General features: G+C 31.6%; 1 protein-coding gene across 1 annotated transcript in view; it reads right to left on the bottom strand.

Moving 5' to 3' along the window:
• Positions 1-2,173: 2,173 nt before the first annotated feature.
• LOC113383659 (WD repeat-containing protein 81-like) overlaps positions 2,174-20,155 on the bottom strand; it is a 38,162-nt gene continuing 20,180 nt past the window's right edge. Inside the window, exons 17-25 of the mRNA XM_026621911.1 lie at positions 19,173-19,287; positions 15,737-15,821; positions 15,390-15,663; positions 10,272-10,527; positions 10,057-10,198; positions 8,312-8,502; positions 8,135-8,234; positions 6,527-6,795; positions 2,174-3,013 (exon numbers count right to left, since the gene is read on the bottom strand). Coding sequence (XP_026477696.1) covers positions 2,689-3,013; positions 6,527-6,795; positions 8,135-8,234; positions 8,312-8,502; positions 10,057-10,198; positions 10,272-10,527; positions 15,390-15,663; positions 15,737-15,821; positions 19,173-19,287 — 1,757 coding nt within the window. The 3' untranslated portion in view covers positions 2,174-2,688. The remainder of the gene's footprint in view (positions 3,014-6,526; positions 6,796-8,134; positions 8,235-8,311; positions 8,503-10,056; positions 10,199-10,271; positions 10,528-15,389; positions 15,664-15,736; positions 15,822-19,172; positions 19,288-20,155) is intronic.

The following is a 20,155-nucleotide window of genomic DNA, read 5'->3' as shown; positions in this document are numbered from 1 at the left end:
TTGTAGATACATCTCTACTATAGACAACTATTGACAGATTTGTCCATAGCGAAAAAATGGTTTTATATGATGTTCATCAATATATAAAAAGAGACAAATTAATTACATATACTGAATCATTTATAAAAACCACACCCAGTATGCATTGGCGATGTATCGTGTCTGCAAATGCGCAAACCATCTCTTTTATAAAGGTCTTAGGTCTCAGGTTAGAGGTAAAGCCAAAAACAACTTGTTTTTACTAAGAATAAAATCCATTCATCCTATATTTATAACTACAGTTAACCCTCTGTTAACACGGCACTCTGGATATACAGTTCCCATACTACGCGGAGCTAAAAATCCGACATTCCTTCGACTACACGGACTTCCTATTACACGGTTTTTGTTGAACAGCCCATAAGTTCCTTGCGCAACCTATGAGTGATTCTAGTAACTTGATATCAAAAGGGTATTATTGTAAGTTTTGTTATCGACTTTTATCTTTTAGACATGCCTGATTATATAATAGCTGTCTAAGAACACGTTTGAGCTATCTATTGCGTCGCGCCAATTTTTGAATAAGGTGTCTATGTTACACATATCATTCGTCCTACTTCAAGTTGTATTCCTTGGACTCCATACAGCATTTGTACTAACTCTGAGTCTCTCATAGCGCGGTTCCCATACTGCACTATATAAGTTTCCATAACACTACGAATTAGCCTAAATTGTATGTTAAATACAAGTTTTTTATAGCACGGTTTCCATACTGCACGACACGCACTTGCCGCGTTAACCGAGGGTTGACTGTGTATAGATTACTCATATTTAATACGAATACGCACAGAAAGTAGGCAGCAATTTTTTAACTATGCCGCCATTTTTTCCCATCGCAATACCGTTTGGTCTCCACCATTTGTTACCCGTATCAAGCCTTCTGGGTTGACCCTAACAAACCAGAGCCCTGATAAAAGTATCACTATGGGTGCATAAATGGAACAAGTGCGTTGGATAAGGAAAGGAAAAGGAATTAAATAAAAAGAAGTAACTTGAGGTCAGATCTGATGAGTAAAGTGGATGGTCAAGGAGTTTCAGTCGTAACTGGAGAATTTTAATAACAGCAAAGACAATGGCGCGTTGTCATGGTGAAACTGGATTTTCTATTACTGCAAATGTGGTCATTTTCCGCAATTTATGCCTTTAGTTCGTCAAGTAATGATGCGTAGTAGGCTTCCGTATTGGTTCATTCTTTTTGAAGATAATCGATTAAAATAATTCCATAACTATCCCAAAATGCAAAAGACATCACACTCCCAGCCGAAATAACTTTTTATGTTCTTTTTGCAGCTGTTTTCCACTATGAAGTCCACTGTTTTGACAGTAGTTTTGTTTTAGGCGTGTAATGGTGAATCCAAGATTCATCTACAGTAATTAATCGGCCCCAAAACTCAGATCTATTAGTCTAAATATCGTTGAAAATGTTTATTCGAACCTGGCTTTGGCCTAACGTGAGCAAACGCGGCAGCCAATGCGCGGCCGGCTTTCTCATGAGTAAATTTCCCTTTAAGATGTAACAAATACATTTTCATTCACCAGCTTTTATTGACGAGCGGCTCCTTTTTCGTGTTGAGGTCGGAAACTCTTCAGCGCATCCTCGTACATAATAACGTATTCGTCTAATTTAAAAGCTCTTATATTTTGTACACAAAATACTGCAATGCTACAGTATTCATAATAATATATTTGAAAACATTTAAAACAATTGTTGTCAATCATTAATCAATTTTTGTTGATTATTATTTATTTTTATACCTCGAATGTTTAATTACTCGAATGTTCCGAGAAGTTCCAGCAATTTGCTTTAAGGCACAATGCCATGCATGACTACTTTTATTCTTTAATAACACAGTATCATACAAAACCACTTAAAAATTTGACATTGAAAAATATTAAAAATGATATCATGCAATTGTGGCATAGTGAAAAGTGAAAAATTAGAGGATGTAAAGTATACAAGAGCTGTTTCGTAGAGTATAAAATCAAACCTTTCAACAAAATCAAGTAACATGTCAATAATCAATAAAAAGAAACAATAAATTTTGGAATCATCCATATATGTATATTCAACGAGATTTATTCTCTTATACATAATTTGCATTTGAAAGTGTTAAATTACTAGTTGTGGTTTTGATTTTCAAGTTCACGCTTTAATCATCTGCTCTATGGCCTGTCACATTTCAGCACAAATGTTGTTACATAAAAAATTATTTTGTACTCTTACAATAAATTTATTGTAAGAGTACAAAATACGGCCCTAAAAGAACACTTAAAAATCATAAATTTTTGCTTCACAGGCAATTAACAGAAGCAAAAACCTTAATATTTGGTTATTTTCAATAATAAATTTGCAATTGTCACGTTTATAAATATCCTGGAATGTGATTTTAATCATCGTATAGATACTTCCACACCGATTCCACATTGTCAGACCGATTTTTCTATAAAAATTAGAACTTGCCTAAAATTTGAACTTTGATCAAATGTCATTCAAAATACAAAATCAATTACTTATTCGAGAATGAGTATATAATTGCAATCATTTAAATTGATGAACAGCTAATTCTATTTGTTCTTATATTTGGAATGTATCTTTGATATCATTTAAATACTAATCATAAAACTGTGAATCTCCATTCTAATCAGTACTTAGCATATGAGAGTAATATTTCCGCTATCACTTCCAAGCAAGAGCAATCTGTTCAAAGGTAATGTTACCAATGAGGTTAGCGCGCCCTTAAATGCTTCCGATCTGAGACGATGAACTGCCATGGGTTGCCCATCACTCGAATTTGCATCGCCACATCCGCCAACATTTGACAATTCATCAGAAGCCATAACAGATGAAATGTTGGCTGAGTCTGATGCTGCCAAATAAGCAGAATGAACTGCCAGGCGGTTGGCAGTTGTTCCTGAAACGACGCGACCGCTCATTCCAATCGGAGCAAGCAAATGAGCAGGTTCTGTGTGGCCTCTGAAAATTATATAATGAAAACATATTGTAAAAAGAAAATACAACTAGTTGGTATTGGTATTTTGCCTTGAGGCAAGTTACATGAACTTCTCGATATGTGTAAATAATCGACTTAATCAATAAAATATAAATTAATTTATGAGTTATTAAAATTATTCCGAGTGCATTTATTACACATAATTGAAAACGAACGAACACGTTAACTCGGAGTATTATCTAAAAGCCAATTTTCAAAGATCAATATAATTTTTATAATTGAACCAGTTTCCGTCGGACTTTAATAGCTTAGTAAGATCGTTAGGACCAAATACTCTATCGTCATGCCAAGTATTTTATTTTAATTAACTTCCCGTAGGGTAAGTTATTGTAATGGGCCGAAAATCGGAATTGAAAATTTTTACATTTCTCGACGTTTTAAAGGTTTCTGAACGTTTTGGCATACCTCAGGAAAAATGGATGTGTGTGTGTGTGTGTGTGTGTGTGTGTGTGTATGTATGTATGGATACAAATTTTCTCCCACGTTTTCGGGCGTACGGATCAACCGATTGGAATGGTTCAAAAAGCATTCGATTCCTATTGATAGGGAAAAGAGCTGATTAGTTTTTGGCAAAGGCAGGTCCAGCCGTTTCGAAGGTACGGAGCAAAGAGTGCAGAAAATAGAAATCGAATTTTTGGGAGAACGGAGTATCCGATTTGAATGATCTAAAATACATTCAATTAGTAATGATTGGGAGAAGTGTTTATTAGTTTTTGGCAAAGGCAGGCCCAGCCATTTTGAAGATACGGAGCAAAATATGTAAAAAATGGCAATTTTGGAGAGAACTAAGCGTCCGATTTTAATGATTCAAAGAACTTTCTGCTTGTCTTAACAAAATAATTGATTCTGGAAAAAAAATTTTTGTTCCAATTTTTTTTTTTTTTTCAGTCTTTTGTATATCGAAAATATTTCAGATTTTATTTTTAATTCTGACTATAGTTCTAATATACTTTACAAATAATTTCAACTCTGCAATTCAGTTTATATAATTCTTATAAATATTACACAATGTTACAATATTTATAATAATCTATTTGAAAACATTCAGTATTCCACGAACATTTTGTTACGGTACGGGAAGTTTCAGCAATTTGCCTTAAGGCACAATGCCATAATTGCCTCAAGACAGAATTCCACTTACAGCTAGTTTTAATTTTATTCTGCCATCTGTATAATTACATTTAGCAGAGGATGCTGACAAGTTGTTTACAATTCGTTATTTACAAATTAGTAGATACCCCCAGTGGCGTATCTACTAGAGCTAATATAATAAAAAAAACAACTAAAAACAAAAAGGGGGTAAAGAATAATAAAATGTAGTAAAACGAAAGTATTATAGTTAATTAAAATATATACCAAGTAAATCGTCTAATTTTAATTGTAACAAACGTCAAAAAAACTACTCATTTTCTCAAACTTTGATGAACTTTTAAAATTAAACTACTTGTTGTAAGGCCGTAATATTTCAGTAAGTTCTATAAGACTATGATATATATCGCCAAAATAAGTTCCATAAAAATCAGCTTAAATTTCTTTAAAAAAGAAACTGCTCGGCAGATCGTCACACTAAACTGACAAACAATAACCGTCATCGACATGCATCAAATAGCTTTTAAATTTCTGAAATCGATTCAGGCGTTTTTGAGCAAACGTCTATAAAGGTCTAATTTTGACAAACGCCAAAAAAAGATACTAAATTTTGCAAACTTTGACGAATTTTGAAAATTAAACGACTTGCCGTAGAGCCGTAATATTTTAAAATGATCTATAAGACTGCGGTACCTACCACCAAAAAAAAAAATCATAAAAATCGCAGAAAAAAATTTTTACACTTATTACAAGAAAACGAATCGGCCGATCTTTACCAAATACTAATCAGCACGATTCCCAACTAATATCTTTCGATCGGTTTTTAAATTTTCAATATCGATTCAGAATTGCGGGCTAAAACGTAGACAAAAATTTTTTCACTTTTCTGCTATTTACAAAGAAACGGCTTGGCTGATTATCGCGCAAAATTGATAAACGCTAATCCTCATCGAGATACATCGAGTGGTTTTTATATTTTTGAAATCGATCTAGCCGTTTTTGAGAAAACGTCGATTTACGGCAAAAAATCTGTTCACATACACACATACACACACTCTCATTCGGGAAGTTAAAGACGCCTATCGTTAAATATATATAGGTATTCTATATCACTCCTTAGTTCAAATAGTCAAGAGGTATACGAGGTGTGTTCAAAAAGTACCCGGAATTACTAATAATTAAATTTCGCGGGTCTGGAGTGTCTGATTGTCAAAATTTTTTTTTTATTGTGTTGGTATACATGCCCCTAAAGTATGATGAAATTTTCAGCTATATTCACTGTTTACTTTGTCTGTGGTAGTCGCTAAGGTTCGACGTGTTTTTCTGAGCTCGGCGATTTTTACAATGGAAGAATTGAAAAGTCAAAGAATTTGTATTAAATTTTGCGTAAAAAATGAAATAAAGTGTTGCAAAGTGCAAAAATTCACCAGATATGGCTCCGTGTGACTTTTTCCTATTCCCAAAGTTGAAGAGACCCATGAAAGGACGGCGGTTTTCCTCAATTGAAGAAAATCGCTGAGAGTGCTCAAGGACATATCAAAAAGTGAATATCAAGGGTGCTTCGAAAATTGGAAAAAACGCTGGCATAAGTGTATTATATCTGGGGGGGACTACTTTGAAGGGGACCACATTAATGTAGACGAATAAATAAATATTTTTTTGAAAAAACGAAAATTCCGGGTACTTTTTGAACAGACCTCGTACATAATTGTTTGAAAAGTAATTTCAAATCTGCCAGTGTCTTTGAAATATATTAAGGTGCATCCTCACCTAACGAACGAGCACGAACGAATACGAGCAAGCAATGCTCCGCAATTTGTTGGAACATCGAAATTGTTCGTTCATGTTGGTACTCGTTTGCAGTGTGGACGCCACAACGAATGTAAACGAACATTTTTGTTGTGATATTTACTTTATTATATTTGATATTCACTTTTTATATTGTGATTAATGCGGTTACTGGGTTTGTTAATTTGGAATAATATGGAATGGTCGAATGACGTAATTTTGGCATAATAGAGAGATTTCTATATTGTGGCATACTAAATTTCCATTTTATAAAATCTCTAGGGCAAAATACCTTCACGTTCGTTTGGAATGATTCGCCTTCGTTCGTGTTCGTGTTCGTTCTTCTTCGTCGTGTTCGTTCGTACTTGTTCGTTAGGTGATGACGCACCTTAACTAGCGTACTATCAAAACATTTTAGTGCTACAGATCAACCAATTTCTTTTTGACTTTAACTGTATGTTTACTTTAGTAAGAAATAATAATAATAAAATATGTAACAAATTTCGCTTATTATTACCTACATAATTCTTCTACATATACAAAAACTAAAAACGACTGCAAATCTTTATTAATAGTTTGTGAAGAAAAATGTTATTTACCTCAGATATCTAGTTGGTCTACCATCACTAACAGACCATGCTACTACAGAATGATCTAATCCACTAGTGACGACCACATCACGAGAAATTTCTGTTGCTTGCAGCATCTCTCCATCATGAGCGCGCCAAGGTGGTAATATCAGAGCACCATGATGATCCAGTACGGAAACGTGGCCTGAAGCTAATCCTGCAACTACATGGCTCCAATTATTGCCCGAGCAAGAAGATACCGCCAATGCTCTAACAGGACAAGATCCTTGTACACCTGTCTAAAAAATTAAAATGATTCTAATAGTTTAGGACACACCGATTGATTACCTTAGAAGCAGAAAATATTTTAAAATGATTATGAATTATAGAATAGTAAAAATTGTACAACATATTATAAAAAATGTTAATAATATTTTGCTAACAACTATCACTGAGTAGGATATGCAATACCGATGAAAAATTTCAATACCGGTATTTCGGTAATTTTTCATTTTAAAACCGGAATACCGGTAAATTACCAGTATTTTTATTATCTTAAACAAACGCAAACAAAATTGAAAGTTACTAGTATATACTAGTTATAGTTACTTATACAACTACAACTATACTCAACTGTTTATTTTTTTATATAAGTTTTTTTAAATAATAATTTAAGAAAATTATATCCAATTTAAATCATTCATTATCACTCTCGACTATATTGAGAACTTTTCACCACAAACAAACTTATGAGTAAGAAATACCAAAATATCATAAAAGATCATATTACATTATTATAATAAACTGTATTGTCTGTATCCGAAGTGTTAAATTAGCATAATTTCCAAAATATTAAAAAAAATAATTTTCTACACAAATTTGAGATCGGATACTTTGTCGAGATAAATAATAAGTTACTATAATTGTTGAGTATTGTTATTTAATTTAATAAGTTACTATAATGTGTTGGTTCTATAGTATTTTCTAACTTCGAAATGTTTAGTGTTATGCTATGCTAAAATATTTAGTGTTTATCATAATTATTATGTACAAAGTTAGAAAAAAATAAAGATTACGCAGGGGTAATCTGTATGATATAAAATATTTTTGCGCTAATTTCACTTAAAAACCCGTTAAATTTTTACGTAAGATGAAACAAACATCATTATCTATCAGTCCAATTCTATTTATTGTAACACGATATGAAGCCCTTAGTAAAGCAATAATTATTCAGTAATGACGAGTTGAAATAATATTTGACATTTATTTTATCCTATAGAACCACTTGAAGATATTACTGTTTATGCGATTATGGAATTTAAAGATAAATTTGTTCCGAGAAATTTAAACATTAGTGTATTATGTATCAAATAGCGCTTATGGAAAAATACCGAAAATACCGGTATTTTTGGGGTAAATACCGGTAAAAATACCGCCGAAAAATCGGGCGGTATACTGGTCTACCGGTATTGCATACCCTATCACTGAGCATATCATTGCTTGTAGTCTATTCAATTAATATTTACTCACAATTAATACCGATCCTAAAACAAGGTACCCTCACAAAAAATATCCATTTATTGAGAATATAATAAATATGATAATATTTAAGAAAGATAATATTGAAATATTAATTACCTTCCATTCTTGGGCAAAGCCTTTAGCACGGATATCAACGATCTTCACCGTCGATTCGGTTGTACCCGCTAAAAGCAAGTTACTTGAAGACGGTAAAGCTCTGACCAAAATAAAAAAAAAATGCATTAAGTGTATGTTTATTATCTTGAACCATAATTCTATAAATAAAATTTTTACTTGAGTACATTCACATTCGTTCCATTGAGTATTGTGAGTGATTTGCCAACATAGGGATCCCATATATGAAGAGCACCGCCGGAGTCGCATGAGCACATGACCCGAGAATAATCAGACCATACTAGAGATGTCAATGGTTTTCGATGTGCAGAATAAAGCCATCGCGGTGAACTGGAAACGCCACCATCGCCCTGATTAATAATTTGAACCATATTTAAACATTCTATAAAACTTGCATTAGAATAATAATTACACACAATAATAATTACATACAGGTTCACAAAAAAAAATGCGCGTAAAGTTCACACGCGATTGAAGTAAAAGTTATTTGCTACTGTACAAGATGGCATTTAAGTAAAAATAAATACATCATATAACAATTTTGAATAATGATTATTAGTAATATGGTAACACTCGTAAATGCGCACATTTATTAGTGTCAACCATTCACAACCATGGTTTCATTAATATTACATGATAAATTATAAATTATATATTTATAATAGCATTAAAAATATGTATAATATTTAAAAACAATAATGTAATTAGAGTCATACTTCAAATATAACATGATCGGTTTGTCATTGTAATTTGCATTTAGAAATGAACCTTACTTAGAAAAATGAAGTAATTGCTGATTAATAAATTCGTTCACACAGTGGATTATGTTAAACAACGCCTAAACAAATATTGTTTTCGCAACTTCACTCATCATGTAATTGTGTTTTAAGAACTTCATGTAATTAAAATTAACATACATTCATTGACTGCTTGTATTTTTTTTACTTTTCCGCTGGCGATATAATCTCATTCTTTGAACAGCTGTAATATTTGTCTTGCCTAAAAATATTCTCCATTTTAATAACTTCAAAGATTTATAGAAACTACGAATAATATAGAAATAATTTCCAATCAATAAACTAACGCTTAGTTCACGGCACAAATGTTGAATTTGTTTTATTATTTTCAAGGAATATGGTAAAATATTCTTCTGATTCAGGCATTTTTATTAAGTCTAGATTTGTACAACGTTGTAACTTTAAAATGCCGATTTTCTTGTTGATATTAGTACGCATACAACGTTGATGCCGGTACGCATACAGCGACAGATCTCTTTTCACATGCGCGACGCATAATCACAATTCATCCGTATCGAAATGATTTCATCGAGAGCGAATGACGAATCGTTGGCACTCGACTCGGTCGTAACGCACTTCCGTTGCATTTGTACGGATTTACACCCTAACCCTAGTCGCGCCTAAAGAAGTTTTACTTCAAAAGAGTTGTCTTAAGTAATTGGGTGTGCAGCATGTGTTTTCCTATGCATTTGTTAATCTGCTAAACACTAATCTTAAAACAAAATTGGAGGTCAAACTACAAGAAACGGAGAAAGAAAGCGACAAAATCTCCAATCTGCAATTCTTTTCATGATAATTAAAATCTAATGATTTCCATGGTTTTCTGACCATTTTCTCTTTAAATAACCTATGCAATGGATTTCTGCAACGCTTTTTTCATCTCTGTTGAATATCTTTTTGCAACGTCCAACAGTAATGAAAATATTTTCAATATAATTTGTAATGACTTTTTATCTTAAAAACCAAACCAAATTGGCTTTATCGAAAACTCTTCTAGGCCGCAAACACATTTTACTTAACCTTATCAAAATCAAAAGATATAGATACATCATGATGGATTTATGCATGGCCACCATGCATCGTCAGCTGATTCTAATTATAACCCACCTCGCTCCTTAAGGACCATAGACGCACAGTTTTATCTTTTGACGCAGAAGCAAAACTGTTTTCATTGTCCAAAACTACCAGAGATTTAACAGCATTTGTATGACCGCAGAATGTTTGTAATTTTATTTGTTTGATGTTGAAACTGTAAAAGAAAAATCATTGGTCAAGATTATTGCATTTAAACAAAAATATGAGTTTCTGAAGAGTTGCCTCACCTAGAATCTTTATCTGGTCGTCCAATTTCATGCTCCCAGTATGCCAGCCAGTTGCCCTTCAAATGCCTGGATGTAACACTGCTTGCTGTAAGATTTCGAGATAAATTTGTTGAAGCACAATTTGGCGCAGGACCACTAATAGCGTCATTGCTGCAAAAAGATGCATCTCCACTAGCCGTAATTTCACTTGTTGAATTTAGGTCTACATCAATACGATTGCCAATCACAGCTACGCTGTTTCCAAAACTGCCTGACCCTATTCATTAGTAAAATATAATTAAACATAGTTAACATGTGTTCTTTAGTATTTCACAAAAAATTTGGAAATATACTGCAATAATCTAACATTAATTAAGCATTTATATAAATTTGCTGAGATTAATATATTTTAACTTTATTGATATTCGAAAATCATGCAGAGTTATGTTATTTATATAAAATAAGTAATGCTCTTTGTATTGCCATTAATAATTTTTTGTAAATTCCTAGCTAAAATACGCTATTTCTTATCATTAACCATTTGTAAGTGGCATTTTGTCTTAAGGAAAGTTGTACAGATACTGTAAATTAGTGATGTGCCAAGTCGAATCAAGTGATTCGAATCATTCGAATCATGCCTTTAACGACTTGATTCGAATCAGATTTTACTTGATTCGAATCAACTCGTATCAAGCCGCGAAATATTTACTGTGATAAAATATGTATTAACACAAATTTTTCATAAATATAAATATAAAAAAAATGTTTTAATTTAATTCAATATTATAATAATATAAAAAATAAATATCATAATAATAAAAAATAAATAATGAATTAAATCATGCGAGCCACCCGACTTTAATATGCTTAAATGCATAGCTGGGCACCGTTAATCAAATAGTTAACTTCGTTAATCGTTAATCCGCTACAAAAAAAGTTAACTTCGTTAAACGTTAAAGCGTTACATTTCGGAAGAATTAACGCAAGTTAACGTTAATCGTTAATCCGTTAATATGTGTAAAATTACATTTTTATATCGTTGCGTTAGTGAACTTAAAAAACTTATTAACTTCCCGTAGGGCAAGTTATAGTAATCGCAAAAAAATCGAAAATGAAAATTTTTATATATCTTTACGTTTCAAAGGTTCCTGAACAGAGAATTTTGGCATACCTTAGAAAAAATGGATGTATGTGTGTGTGTGTGTGTGTGTTGGTATGTATGTATGTATGTACGTGTGTGTATGTATGTGCGGATACAATTTTCGTCGACGATTTCGGGAACACGGATCAACCGATTTGAATAACTCAAAAAACATTTGATTTGTATTGATAAGGAGACGTGCTGATTAGTTTTTGGCGAAGGCAGGTCTAGCCGTTCCGAAGATACGGGACAAAAAGTGCCGGTGTTTTATACACTTCCGTGTGTACAAGGAAAATGTTTTATACACATTCCGTGTGTACAAGGAAAATGGCACAATTATCACATACCGTGATAACGCTATTGGTCAACTTTCCGTTTTTATGATTGCATATTGTTTTTACAAGAATTTTTTTCTAAATAAAGGGAAAGAGTTTTTTTTAACTTCCCGTAGGGCAAGTTATAGTAATCGCAAAAAAATCGAAAATAAAAATTTTTGCATTTCTCGACGTTTCAAAGGTTTCTGAATATTTTGGCATACCTTAGAAAAAATGGATGTATGTGTGTGTGTGTGTGTATGTATGTGTATTCGGATACAAATTTTCGTCGACGATTTCGGGAACACGGATCAACCGATTTGAATAATTCAAAAAACATTCGATTCGTATTGATAAGAAGACGTGCTGATTAGTTTTTGGCAAATGCAGGTCTAGCCGTTCCGAAGATATGGGGCAAAATTGAGCCAAAAACGGTAACTCAGTTTTTAAGAGAACGGAGCGTCCGATTTGAATAATTCAAAAAACATTTCACTTGTATTGACAAGATGAGGAATCGATAAAATTTTCATGAAGGTAGGTCTAGCGGTTTCGGAGATATGGAGAAAAAAAGTAAAAAAAAAATGCCATTTGGCGGTCAAAATGATCATTAGACATATGCACATCAAATTATCAGATATTTTATAGAGATTTTAACAATAAGTATAAATTTTATTTACATTCCTATGGGTTCCGTACCAATGTTTATCCTTTAGACAGCGACGCGGCGCTTACGCGCTTCATATTTTGTCTCTATGCAGTCCTAAAGTAGTAAAATTGCTTTGAAAAAAAGTTCAGATCTTCCAAAATATGTCAAAATAAAGAAAACATTTTTTTTTTTAAAAAAAGTAATTTTTTATCCAATTTATAGTTTCTCAAAAATCTTATTTTTCGAAGTAAATTTTTTTCAAAAATGTTAATCGTTTTTAAAAAAATAATAATTTTAGGTACGGAAAGTACCAGCAATTTGCCTTAAGGCACAACGCCTTAATTGCCTTAAGACAGAATTCCACTTACAGCTAGTTCTTTAAAGAGTTCGTAGCTCTTTGGTTTTTCTATAGACTGAGTGACAGAATTGAAAAAGTCTTCCTTCTCGTCATCATCGTTGTTACTCGCATTGCTCCCTCCGCCACTTAAACTATCTCTGTCCTTCGAATTTTTCGCTACTTCTTGCCATAAGGCATCTTCTACCTTTTTTTCTGTGCATTTTCTTACTGCATCCTCTCTACTGCTGTCATACGTTTCCAGCCACATTAACCGAAACTTTGGGTGAAATGCCGCGGCAAGTTGGCACTGTTCATCATTCAGGAGAAAGTCCAAATCTTTTCTCTATGCCGTTTAATAAGGCATTGGCTAAAGCTGTGCCGTGCGGTAAATAGTAGGCATTGGATTAACGATTAACGGACTTCTCGCATTTTAACGGAAGTTAACGTGTCCGTTAACATTTTTAAAAGTTAACTTAAAAGTTAATCCGTTAATCAAAATGTTAACTTCGTTAATTAACGATTAACGGATTAACGAGTTAATGCCCAGCTATGCTTAAATGTATCAGACTTTATATGACTTTAACCGCATTCATCGACTAACTATATCATTCGACTTCATACGGCTCAAACCGAATCAAGCGGCGATATGAGTTATTCCGACTTCATGACTCAAACCGAATCAAGCGGCGTTATGAGTTGTTCCAACTTCATGAGCCAAACCGAATCAAGCGGCGTTATGAGTTATTCCGAATTCTGATTCGAATCATCCCGACTTCAAGCCGTTCGAGCGATATGAGTTATATTATTTGTATGGGCGATACAATGCGTCGTCGTTCTTGCGTGTTTATTTATTTTACGGAGAGCTGAGAGCGATTTTGTTCGTGAAATATCAATACCCAATTTTGATAATAATTAAGTGTTTTAGATCTTAAATGTTATCAGAATAAACCACTCGAAATTATGAAACGAGTTTCGGGAATCTTTCAATATAATTCTCTTTTGAAACAATTACTAAACACCAGAAAGTCAGTAAATAATATGTTAACTTCTAATTATGTAAGTAATGGCAAATTCACATTAATTAAATTAACTTTCAGCTCTCAGTTTAGATGCGATCCTTTACTGATTACATAGTAAAATAAACAATCGACCCATGATTCCAAATATTATTTTATATACTTTAGTGATGCACAATTGTTTGGTAATCTATTATGGTAAATTAATTTGAAGATATGTTTCAGCCGTCTTCAAAATTATATCCTTTTTATAATTTTCAAATATACTTTTTGATGTAATTTATTATTACAAAATATTGTTAAACTTTTATAAATATCACTTTTACTAAATTAGTACATCCATGATTTTTTTTGTCCATATATATACTTGATTCGAGTTGATTCGAATCATGATTCGAATCAGGTTTTTTTCTGATTCGAATCATTCGAATCGGGAATTTTTCGAGTCGGCACATCACTACTGTAAATTATTGTAGATAATCGACTTAATCGATAAGAATTGAAATTTAGCTATTCACGTAAAAATTCCAACTGTTTATTAACTTCCTGAAGAAGAAGTTTATGTTTTCATCGAAAAATCCGATTCGCTAATTTTATGTTTTCTCGACGTTTCAAGCCATTCTGAATCGAATGAGACCAAATTTGGAAAAAAGCATGTGTGTGTGTGTATGTAAACAGATTTTTTGCCGTAAATTGACGTTTTCTCGAAAAACGGCTGGACCGATTTCAAAATTTTAAATGCCATTCGATGTATCTCGATGAGTACTATCGTTTGTCAGTTTTGCGCTACGATCGGCCGAGCCGTTTCTTTGTGCATCGCAGAAAAGTAAAAAATTTTTCGTCCACGTTTTAGCACGCAATTCTGAATCGATTTTGAAAATTCAAAAACCGTTCGAAAGATATTGGTTGGGAATGGTGCTTAACAGTTTTTGGTAGAGATCGGCCGGGCCGTTTTCTTGTAATAAAGTGTTAAAAAAATTTTTTTCCACGATTTTTATTTTTTTTTTTGACAATAGACCATAGTCTTCTAGATCATACTAAAATATTACAGCCTTACGACAACTCGTTTAACTTTAAAAATTCGTCAAAGTTTGCAAAAATTGGTTTCGTTTTGTTGGCATTTGTCAAAATTACTTAGTTTACTTAATTTAGACCTTTAATCGACGTTTTCTCAAAAACGCCTGAACCAATTTTAGAAATTTAAAAGCCATTTGATGTATCTCGATGAGGACTATCGTTTGTCAATTTTGTGCGACGATCTGCCAAGCTGTTTCTCTGTCTTTTGGAAAAAAGTGTTAAACATTTCGTCCACAAAATGTTTACAAAGAAACGGCTTAGCTGATTATCGCGCAAAATTGATAAAGGCTAGTCCTCATCGCGATACATGGAAAGTATTTAAATTTTTGAAATCGGTCCAGCCGTTTTTGAGAAAACATCGATTTACGGCAACAAATCTGTTCATATACACACACACATACTTTTACAAAAATTTGGTCTCATTTCATTCAGAATGGCTTGAAACGAAAACATAAAATTAGCAAATCGGATTTTTTGATTAAAAATCATATTTGCATGTAATTATGTATTCGATTACAATATACAAGTGAAACTTGTATCTTCAATTACCTTTTCGTAGTAAGTATGTAGTTTGAAACAAGTATTATATAACATTATTATTATCTTACCCCCGCTAGCATCAGCCGAGCTGCCGCTCCAACGCATTTCTTGCCTTTGGGGTATATTAATTTTTAGTGTTGGAGCATCTGTTTGCTCTGTGTTCCAACGATAATCTCCAAGAGAAGATTTAGTATCCTCGTATTCTTGTTGGCAAAGCTTTCTTATCAGTAGATGATTTGAAAGACAGCGTTCCATTGTTGATTCGCCAAGCAAACGCAAAAATGGTGAGTAAGATTGAAGTGCTAAAGACTGGTCAAATACTTTGCAAATCTCAGCTATAGCCTGATAAAATAAGATTTCTTTGAAACCAAATTTGTACAAACATGTTAATGAAATCAAAAAAATGTATATTTACCTTGGATTGTGCATCACTCTCATTGGATCTTTCCTGCTCGATCTGTTGAAATCGTTCAACGAATATCTTGCTCAGGATCATCATCCTTCTAACACGCAACACATACACACACATACATCCATTTTTCTAAGGTATGCCAAAATGTTCAGAAACCTTTAAAATGTAAAGATATATAAAAATTTTCATTTTCGATTTTTTTGCGATTACTATAACTTGCCCTACGGGAAGTCAATTAAGTAGTGAAATTGATTTCATTTGTTTAGATTAAAAAAAATCCATATATATTGGTGCGTTTAGTAAATTCAAAGAATAGTTCAGAGAATAATGTTATGCTTAATACTAAAATTCTTATACAAAATGCTCAATTGTGATTTTAAAATTTAGCAGTTGATCCTCTGTGTATTCCGAACTACCGAGACTGCCTGTTTTAAAAACTAATAGGCTCTGTATAATACAAATCGAGCTGATTTCAAACCTTCACAATGTTTTAGGCAATTTTTGGATATGGTAACAAATGATAATATATAAATATATTCATTCAAACATATTAACACATGCATACGAAGACTTTCATAATTTAACGAAAAATGTTTTTGATATTTTTACAAGAATACTAAGAGAAGTTAATGAATATAAAAATAGATATTTTTAAACTACAATAACCACAAATAGTCACATCATAAGTCAAAACATGTATATTATTAACGGCCTGCCAAACAATTATTTTACAAAGTCATCGCTAACAGTATGAGTCAGACCAGGAGTATAACTTATTATTAAATGCAGAGTAACTGGCACTTAGGCATTCAGTCATATTTCGAAGAATTTGAATTACATATCTTTCTGCATATAGAGATCGTCCGAAAGATATAGATACGAACAGCATTTTATCTTATAAACATTGAAAAACAGAACATAATTCACAAGAAACCTCAAATTAAAAATCTCATAAAATAACGTAAAATAATAGACAATATTGGGGACAACTAACAAAATCCATTACTAACATAATTTTTTAACACTATCAATATAAAAATATTCTATCAGTACTAGAAATAAATGATAAATAAAATTGGTTTAAAATGTGTTATGGTAAAGATTCAAATACATATGTTTCAATAAAATAGAGCCTAGAAATTTAAAATGAATATCAAAATGGCTTTTTCTGGTAACATGTGTTTCATTATTCAATAAATATTTTATGACAAAAACATACTTGTGAAAATAACATACTTGTACTATGAACAAAATGATACAGCACTATTTCGTCAGCACTACGGAAGAATTTTTATGAGAGAAAACCATTCAAAGCAAATTAGCTGATTTATAATCACTCTGCATTTCAAAAGCGAAAAAAAATGAAAAATAAGAAAATGAGAAAGAAATTCTGGTTTATGAAAAAAACATTTTCAGTATAGAAAAGATGAAAAAGAATCTGTAACCTACATATGAAGATACTATCAACAAAATGCTAGGTGCGTTCTCAAATCAACAAAACTATTATTTTAAGTGAATTAAAATAAACATCTACTTCAAAATAGAAAGTGATTGTATGTAATATGGAGTATGATTGTATCATATATACAAGTATAAAATTTGATCTTAATGGAAGCATCTATTATAAAATATATTTAGATTTAAATTTCATATATAAGTAAATAATGTAAACTAGCACTAAAATAAAAACTACTTTTCTCACGCTGTTTATAATAGGATAAAAGGGGGCATTTCACACCACCGCATACCTCAAAAACAAGTAAAGTAAATAATTTTTTAACAATATTTAAAAGTAAAGGGAGAAAGTTTGTGTGCGGACACAAATTTTCGTCAACGATTTCGGGAACACCGATCAACCGATTTGAATAATTCAAAAAACATTCGATTCGTATTGATAAAGAGACGTGCTGGGGAGAAGACATGCCTAGCCGTTCCAAAGATACGGGGCAAAAAGTGCCAAAACGGTAACTCAGTTTTTAACAGAACGCGGATCTAGCGTTTATGGTCTCTCAACAAAAAAAAGTTAAAAAAGTGTCATTTGGGCGGTCAAAAATGTTAATTGGACATATGTACATAAAATTATCAAATATTTTACAGAGATTTCAATATTGTGTACACATCTTGTGTAATTTTTTTTTGAGTTCCGTACCAAGATTTTTAGTCTTGAAGTTTATTTATATGGTTCAAACAAATGTCCTCGACATTTTTGACAGTATGGAATAACCGATTTATAAAATTGAAAAATCATTCGGTTCGTACTCGATCGCGAGGCGTTTTTTGAAAAAGCAATTTTGCCGTTTCTGAGGTTTGGAGCGCAAAGGGTGTAAAAACGGCTATGCAGTTTTTGAGAGAACGGATCATCCGATTAGATTAATTCAAAAAATTTTGCTTGAGTGGACGGTGTACAAAAAAAGAATTTACAGAAAATTTAATAAATTTGAAATTTTTTAAAATAAAATCAAAATTTTTAAAAAAATTCAAAGTTTTAAAAATCAAATTTTCGAAATTTCTCATCATTTCCAAAAAAACTAAATTTTGAAAAATTAAAAAAAATGATTTCTTACAAAAATTTAAGAATATCTCGAAAATTTCGAATTAGATATTTTCGACAATTTTGAAAATATTCGAAAAAATCGAATATTTTCAAAAATTTTCAAATTCTCAAAATATTTAGAAAAAGCGTTTTTTTAAATTCCAAAAATTTCTAAGTTATCAGAAAATTTCTAAATTTTCAAAATAATCAAATTTTAAAAAATGGACTCTCTCACATCTTCATAAAATACGCTCGTCGCCCAATTTAAAAAGCACTTATAATTACAGTATGTAATAAATAATCTATTTAAAATTATTAAAAACAATTATTGATTATTTTCATTCCTTGAATGTTTAATTACGGTCAAATGGATTTTTATTCATATTCATATTATAGTTTTGTTATATATTAGACAAAATTATTCCAGGGAAGTTCCAGCAATTTGCCTTAAGGCACGATGCCATGCGCCCCACTTGTTTAACCCATTTTTATGCATGTCACACAACAGTTCGGGGGTGTGGACGGTTGTGACACTATTCAATGGTAAGATTTGATTATATGACTACCCAATCGTTTTTAAGGTCTATTTAAGTCTATATAAGTAAGTCTATATATGTAAGGTCTATATAAAGGTATTTAACTATTGCGTAGACAAATGTTTAATTACCACTTAATTTACTTTTTTCCTAGCTAACTGATATAATTGACGAAATTATCGCTCAAAGAGCAAGCGGCAACAACCGTACCCACCTCCTCTACATATACTAGTATTATATTGCATTAGATATGAACAAGACACAAAGACAAAAATGTCATACAATATTATCATTAATATCATAATAATGATAATAATAATAATTATTATTATTGCTATTTACTATTATATTATTAATAATATATACTTACTTGTTCGACGCCGAATTGAGAGAAAGGCTCGGAGAAGAAGCGGTAACGTCATCACGTCTAAGAGGAATGTCATCGTCCCTTTTTCGTCCTCCAGGACCACCATGTTCTTTGTAATCTCTGGAAATATTATAATTTTTAATTTATTAAACTATATTTAAAGAATAAAAATACAAAATATGCTAAAACCTATATACCTACCACTATAATATATTAAATATCTAAGTATACATTTCTAAATATACAACTTTTAGATTAGCTATTTCATTATTTTTTTATGAAAAGCAAATACATACTAAAATAAGCATATGAATTAATTTCAGAATTACCTCAGTACAACCTTCTTAAATTGTTTTAATAATAAATTTAGCAACAAATTATAATCATGTAAAAATAATGCATTGTGAATATATCATTTTACATAATAATTACCATTTTAATATTAATATAGGGTAGAGCAGGGCTTAAAGGTCCGCGGATAAATCTCATTACCAATATCTCTAAAACCAGTAAATTAAGAATTTTTTAACAACAATATTTGAAAGTAGAAAAGTAGTCAGCGTGATTCTTACGAAGTTACTGTCGGAAGATTAACAGAAATGTTTGAAAATCCATAACAAAAGTATTTCCTTTTGTTGTTAGTTTTTTGGTTCAAGCACTGTTTTTTAGTTTACGAAATCTTAACATTGTTTTTTATCATTTTATTGTATCATAAGGTGTATTGTTCCTTTTAATTCATATTCAACAGTTTTTACATAACCTCAATAAAATATTGCACGTGAGAGGAAAGCACGAATTGACCCTTTACGCTGGCAAAAGTTAACAACAAAAATAATAATTAAAAAAGTAAATCCAGTTAACAAAAACAATTTCACATGAGTAAAATTTAATAAATAGTTATTCCAACTCTGATGAAAATGACTCATTCCAACTCTGCTAATAAATGACAAAAATACTAGATCAAGGTTATATACAGTGTTATATTT

Source organism: Ctenocephalides felis, unplaced genomic scaffold (genome assembly GCF_003426905.1).
Source record: "Ctenocephalides felis isolate EL2017-DRISC unplaced genomic scaffold, ASM342690v1 CF-g0.4_SCAFFOLD_03570, whole genome shotgun sequence".
NCBI classification, from domain to species: Eukaryota; Metazoa; Arthropoda; class Insecta; order Siphonaptera; family Pulicidae; genus Ctenocephalides; species Ctenocephalides felis.
This window is presented reverse-complemented; position numbering and strand designations above follow the sequence as displayed.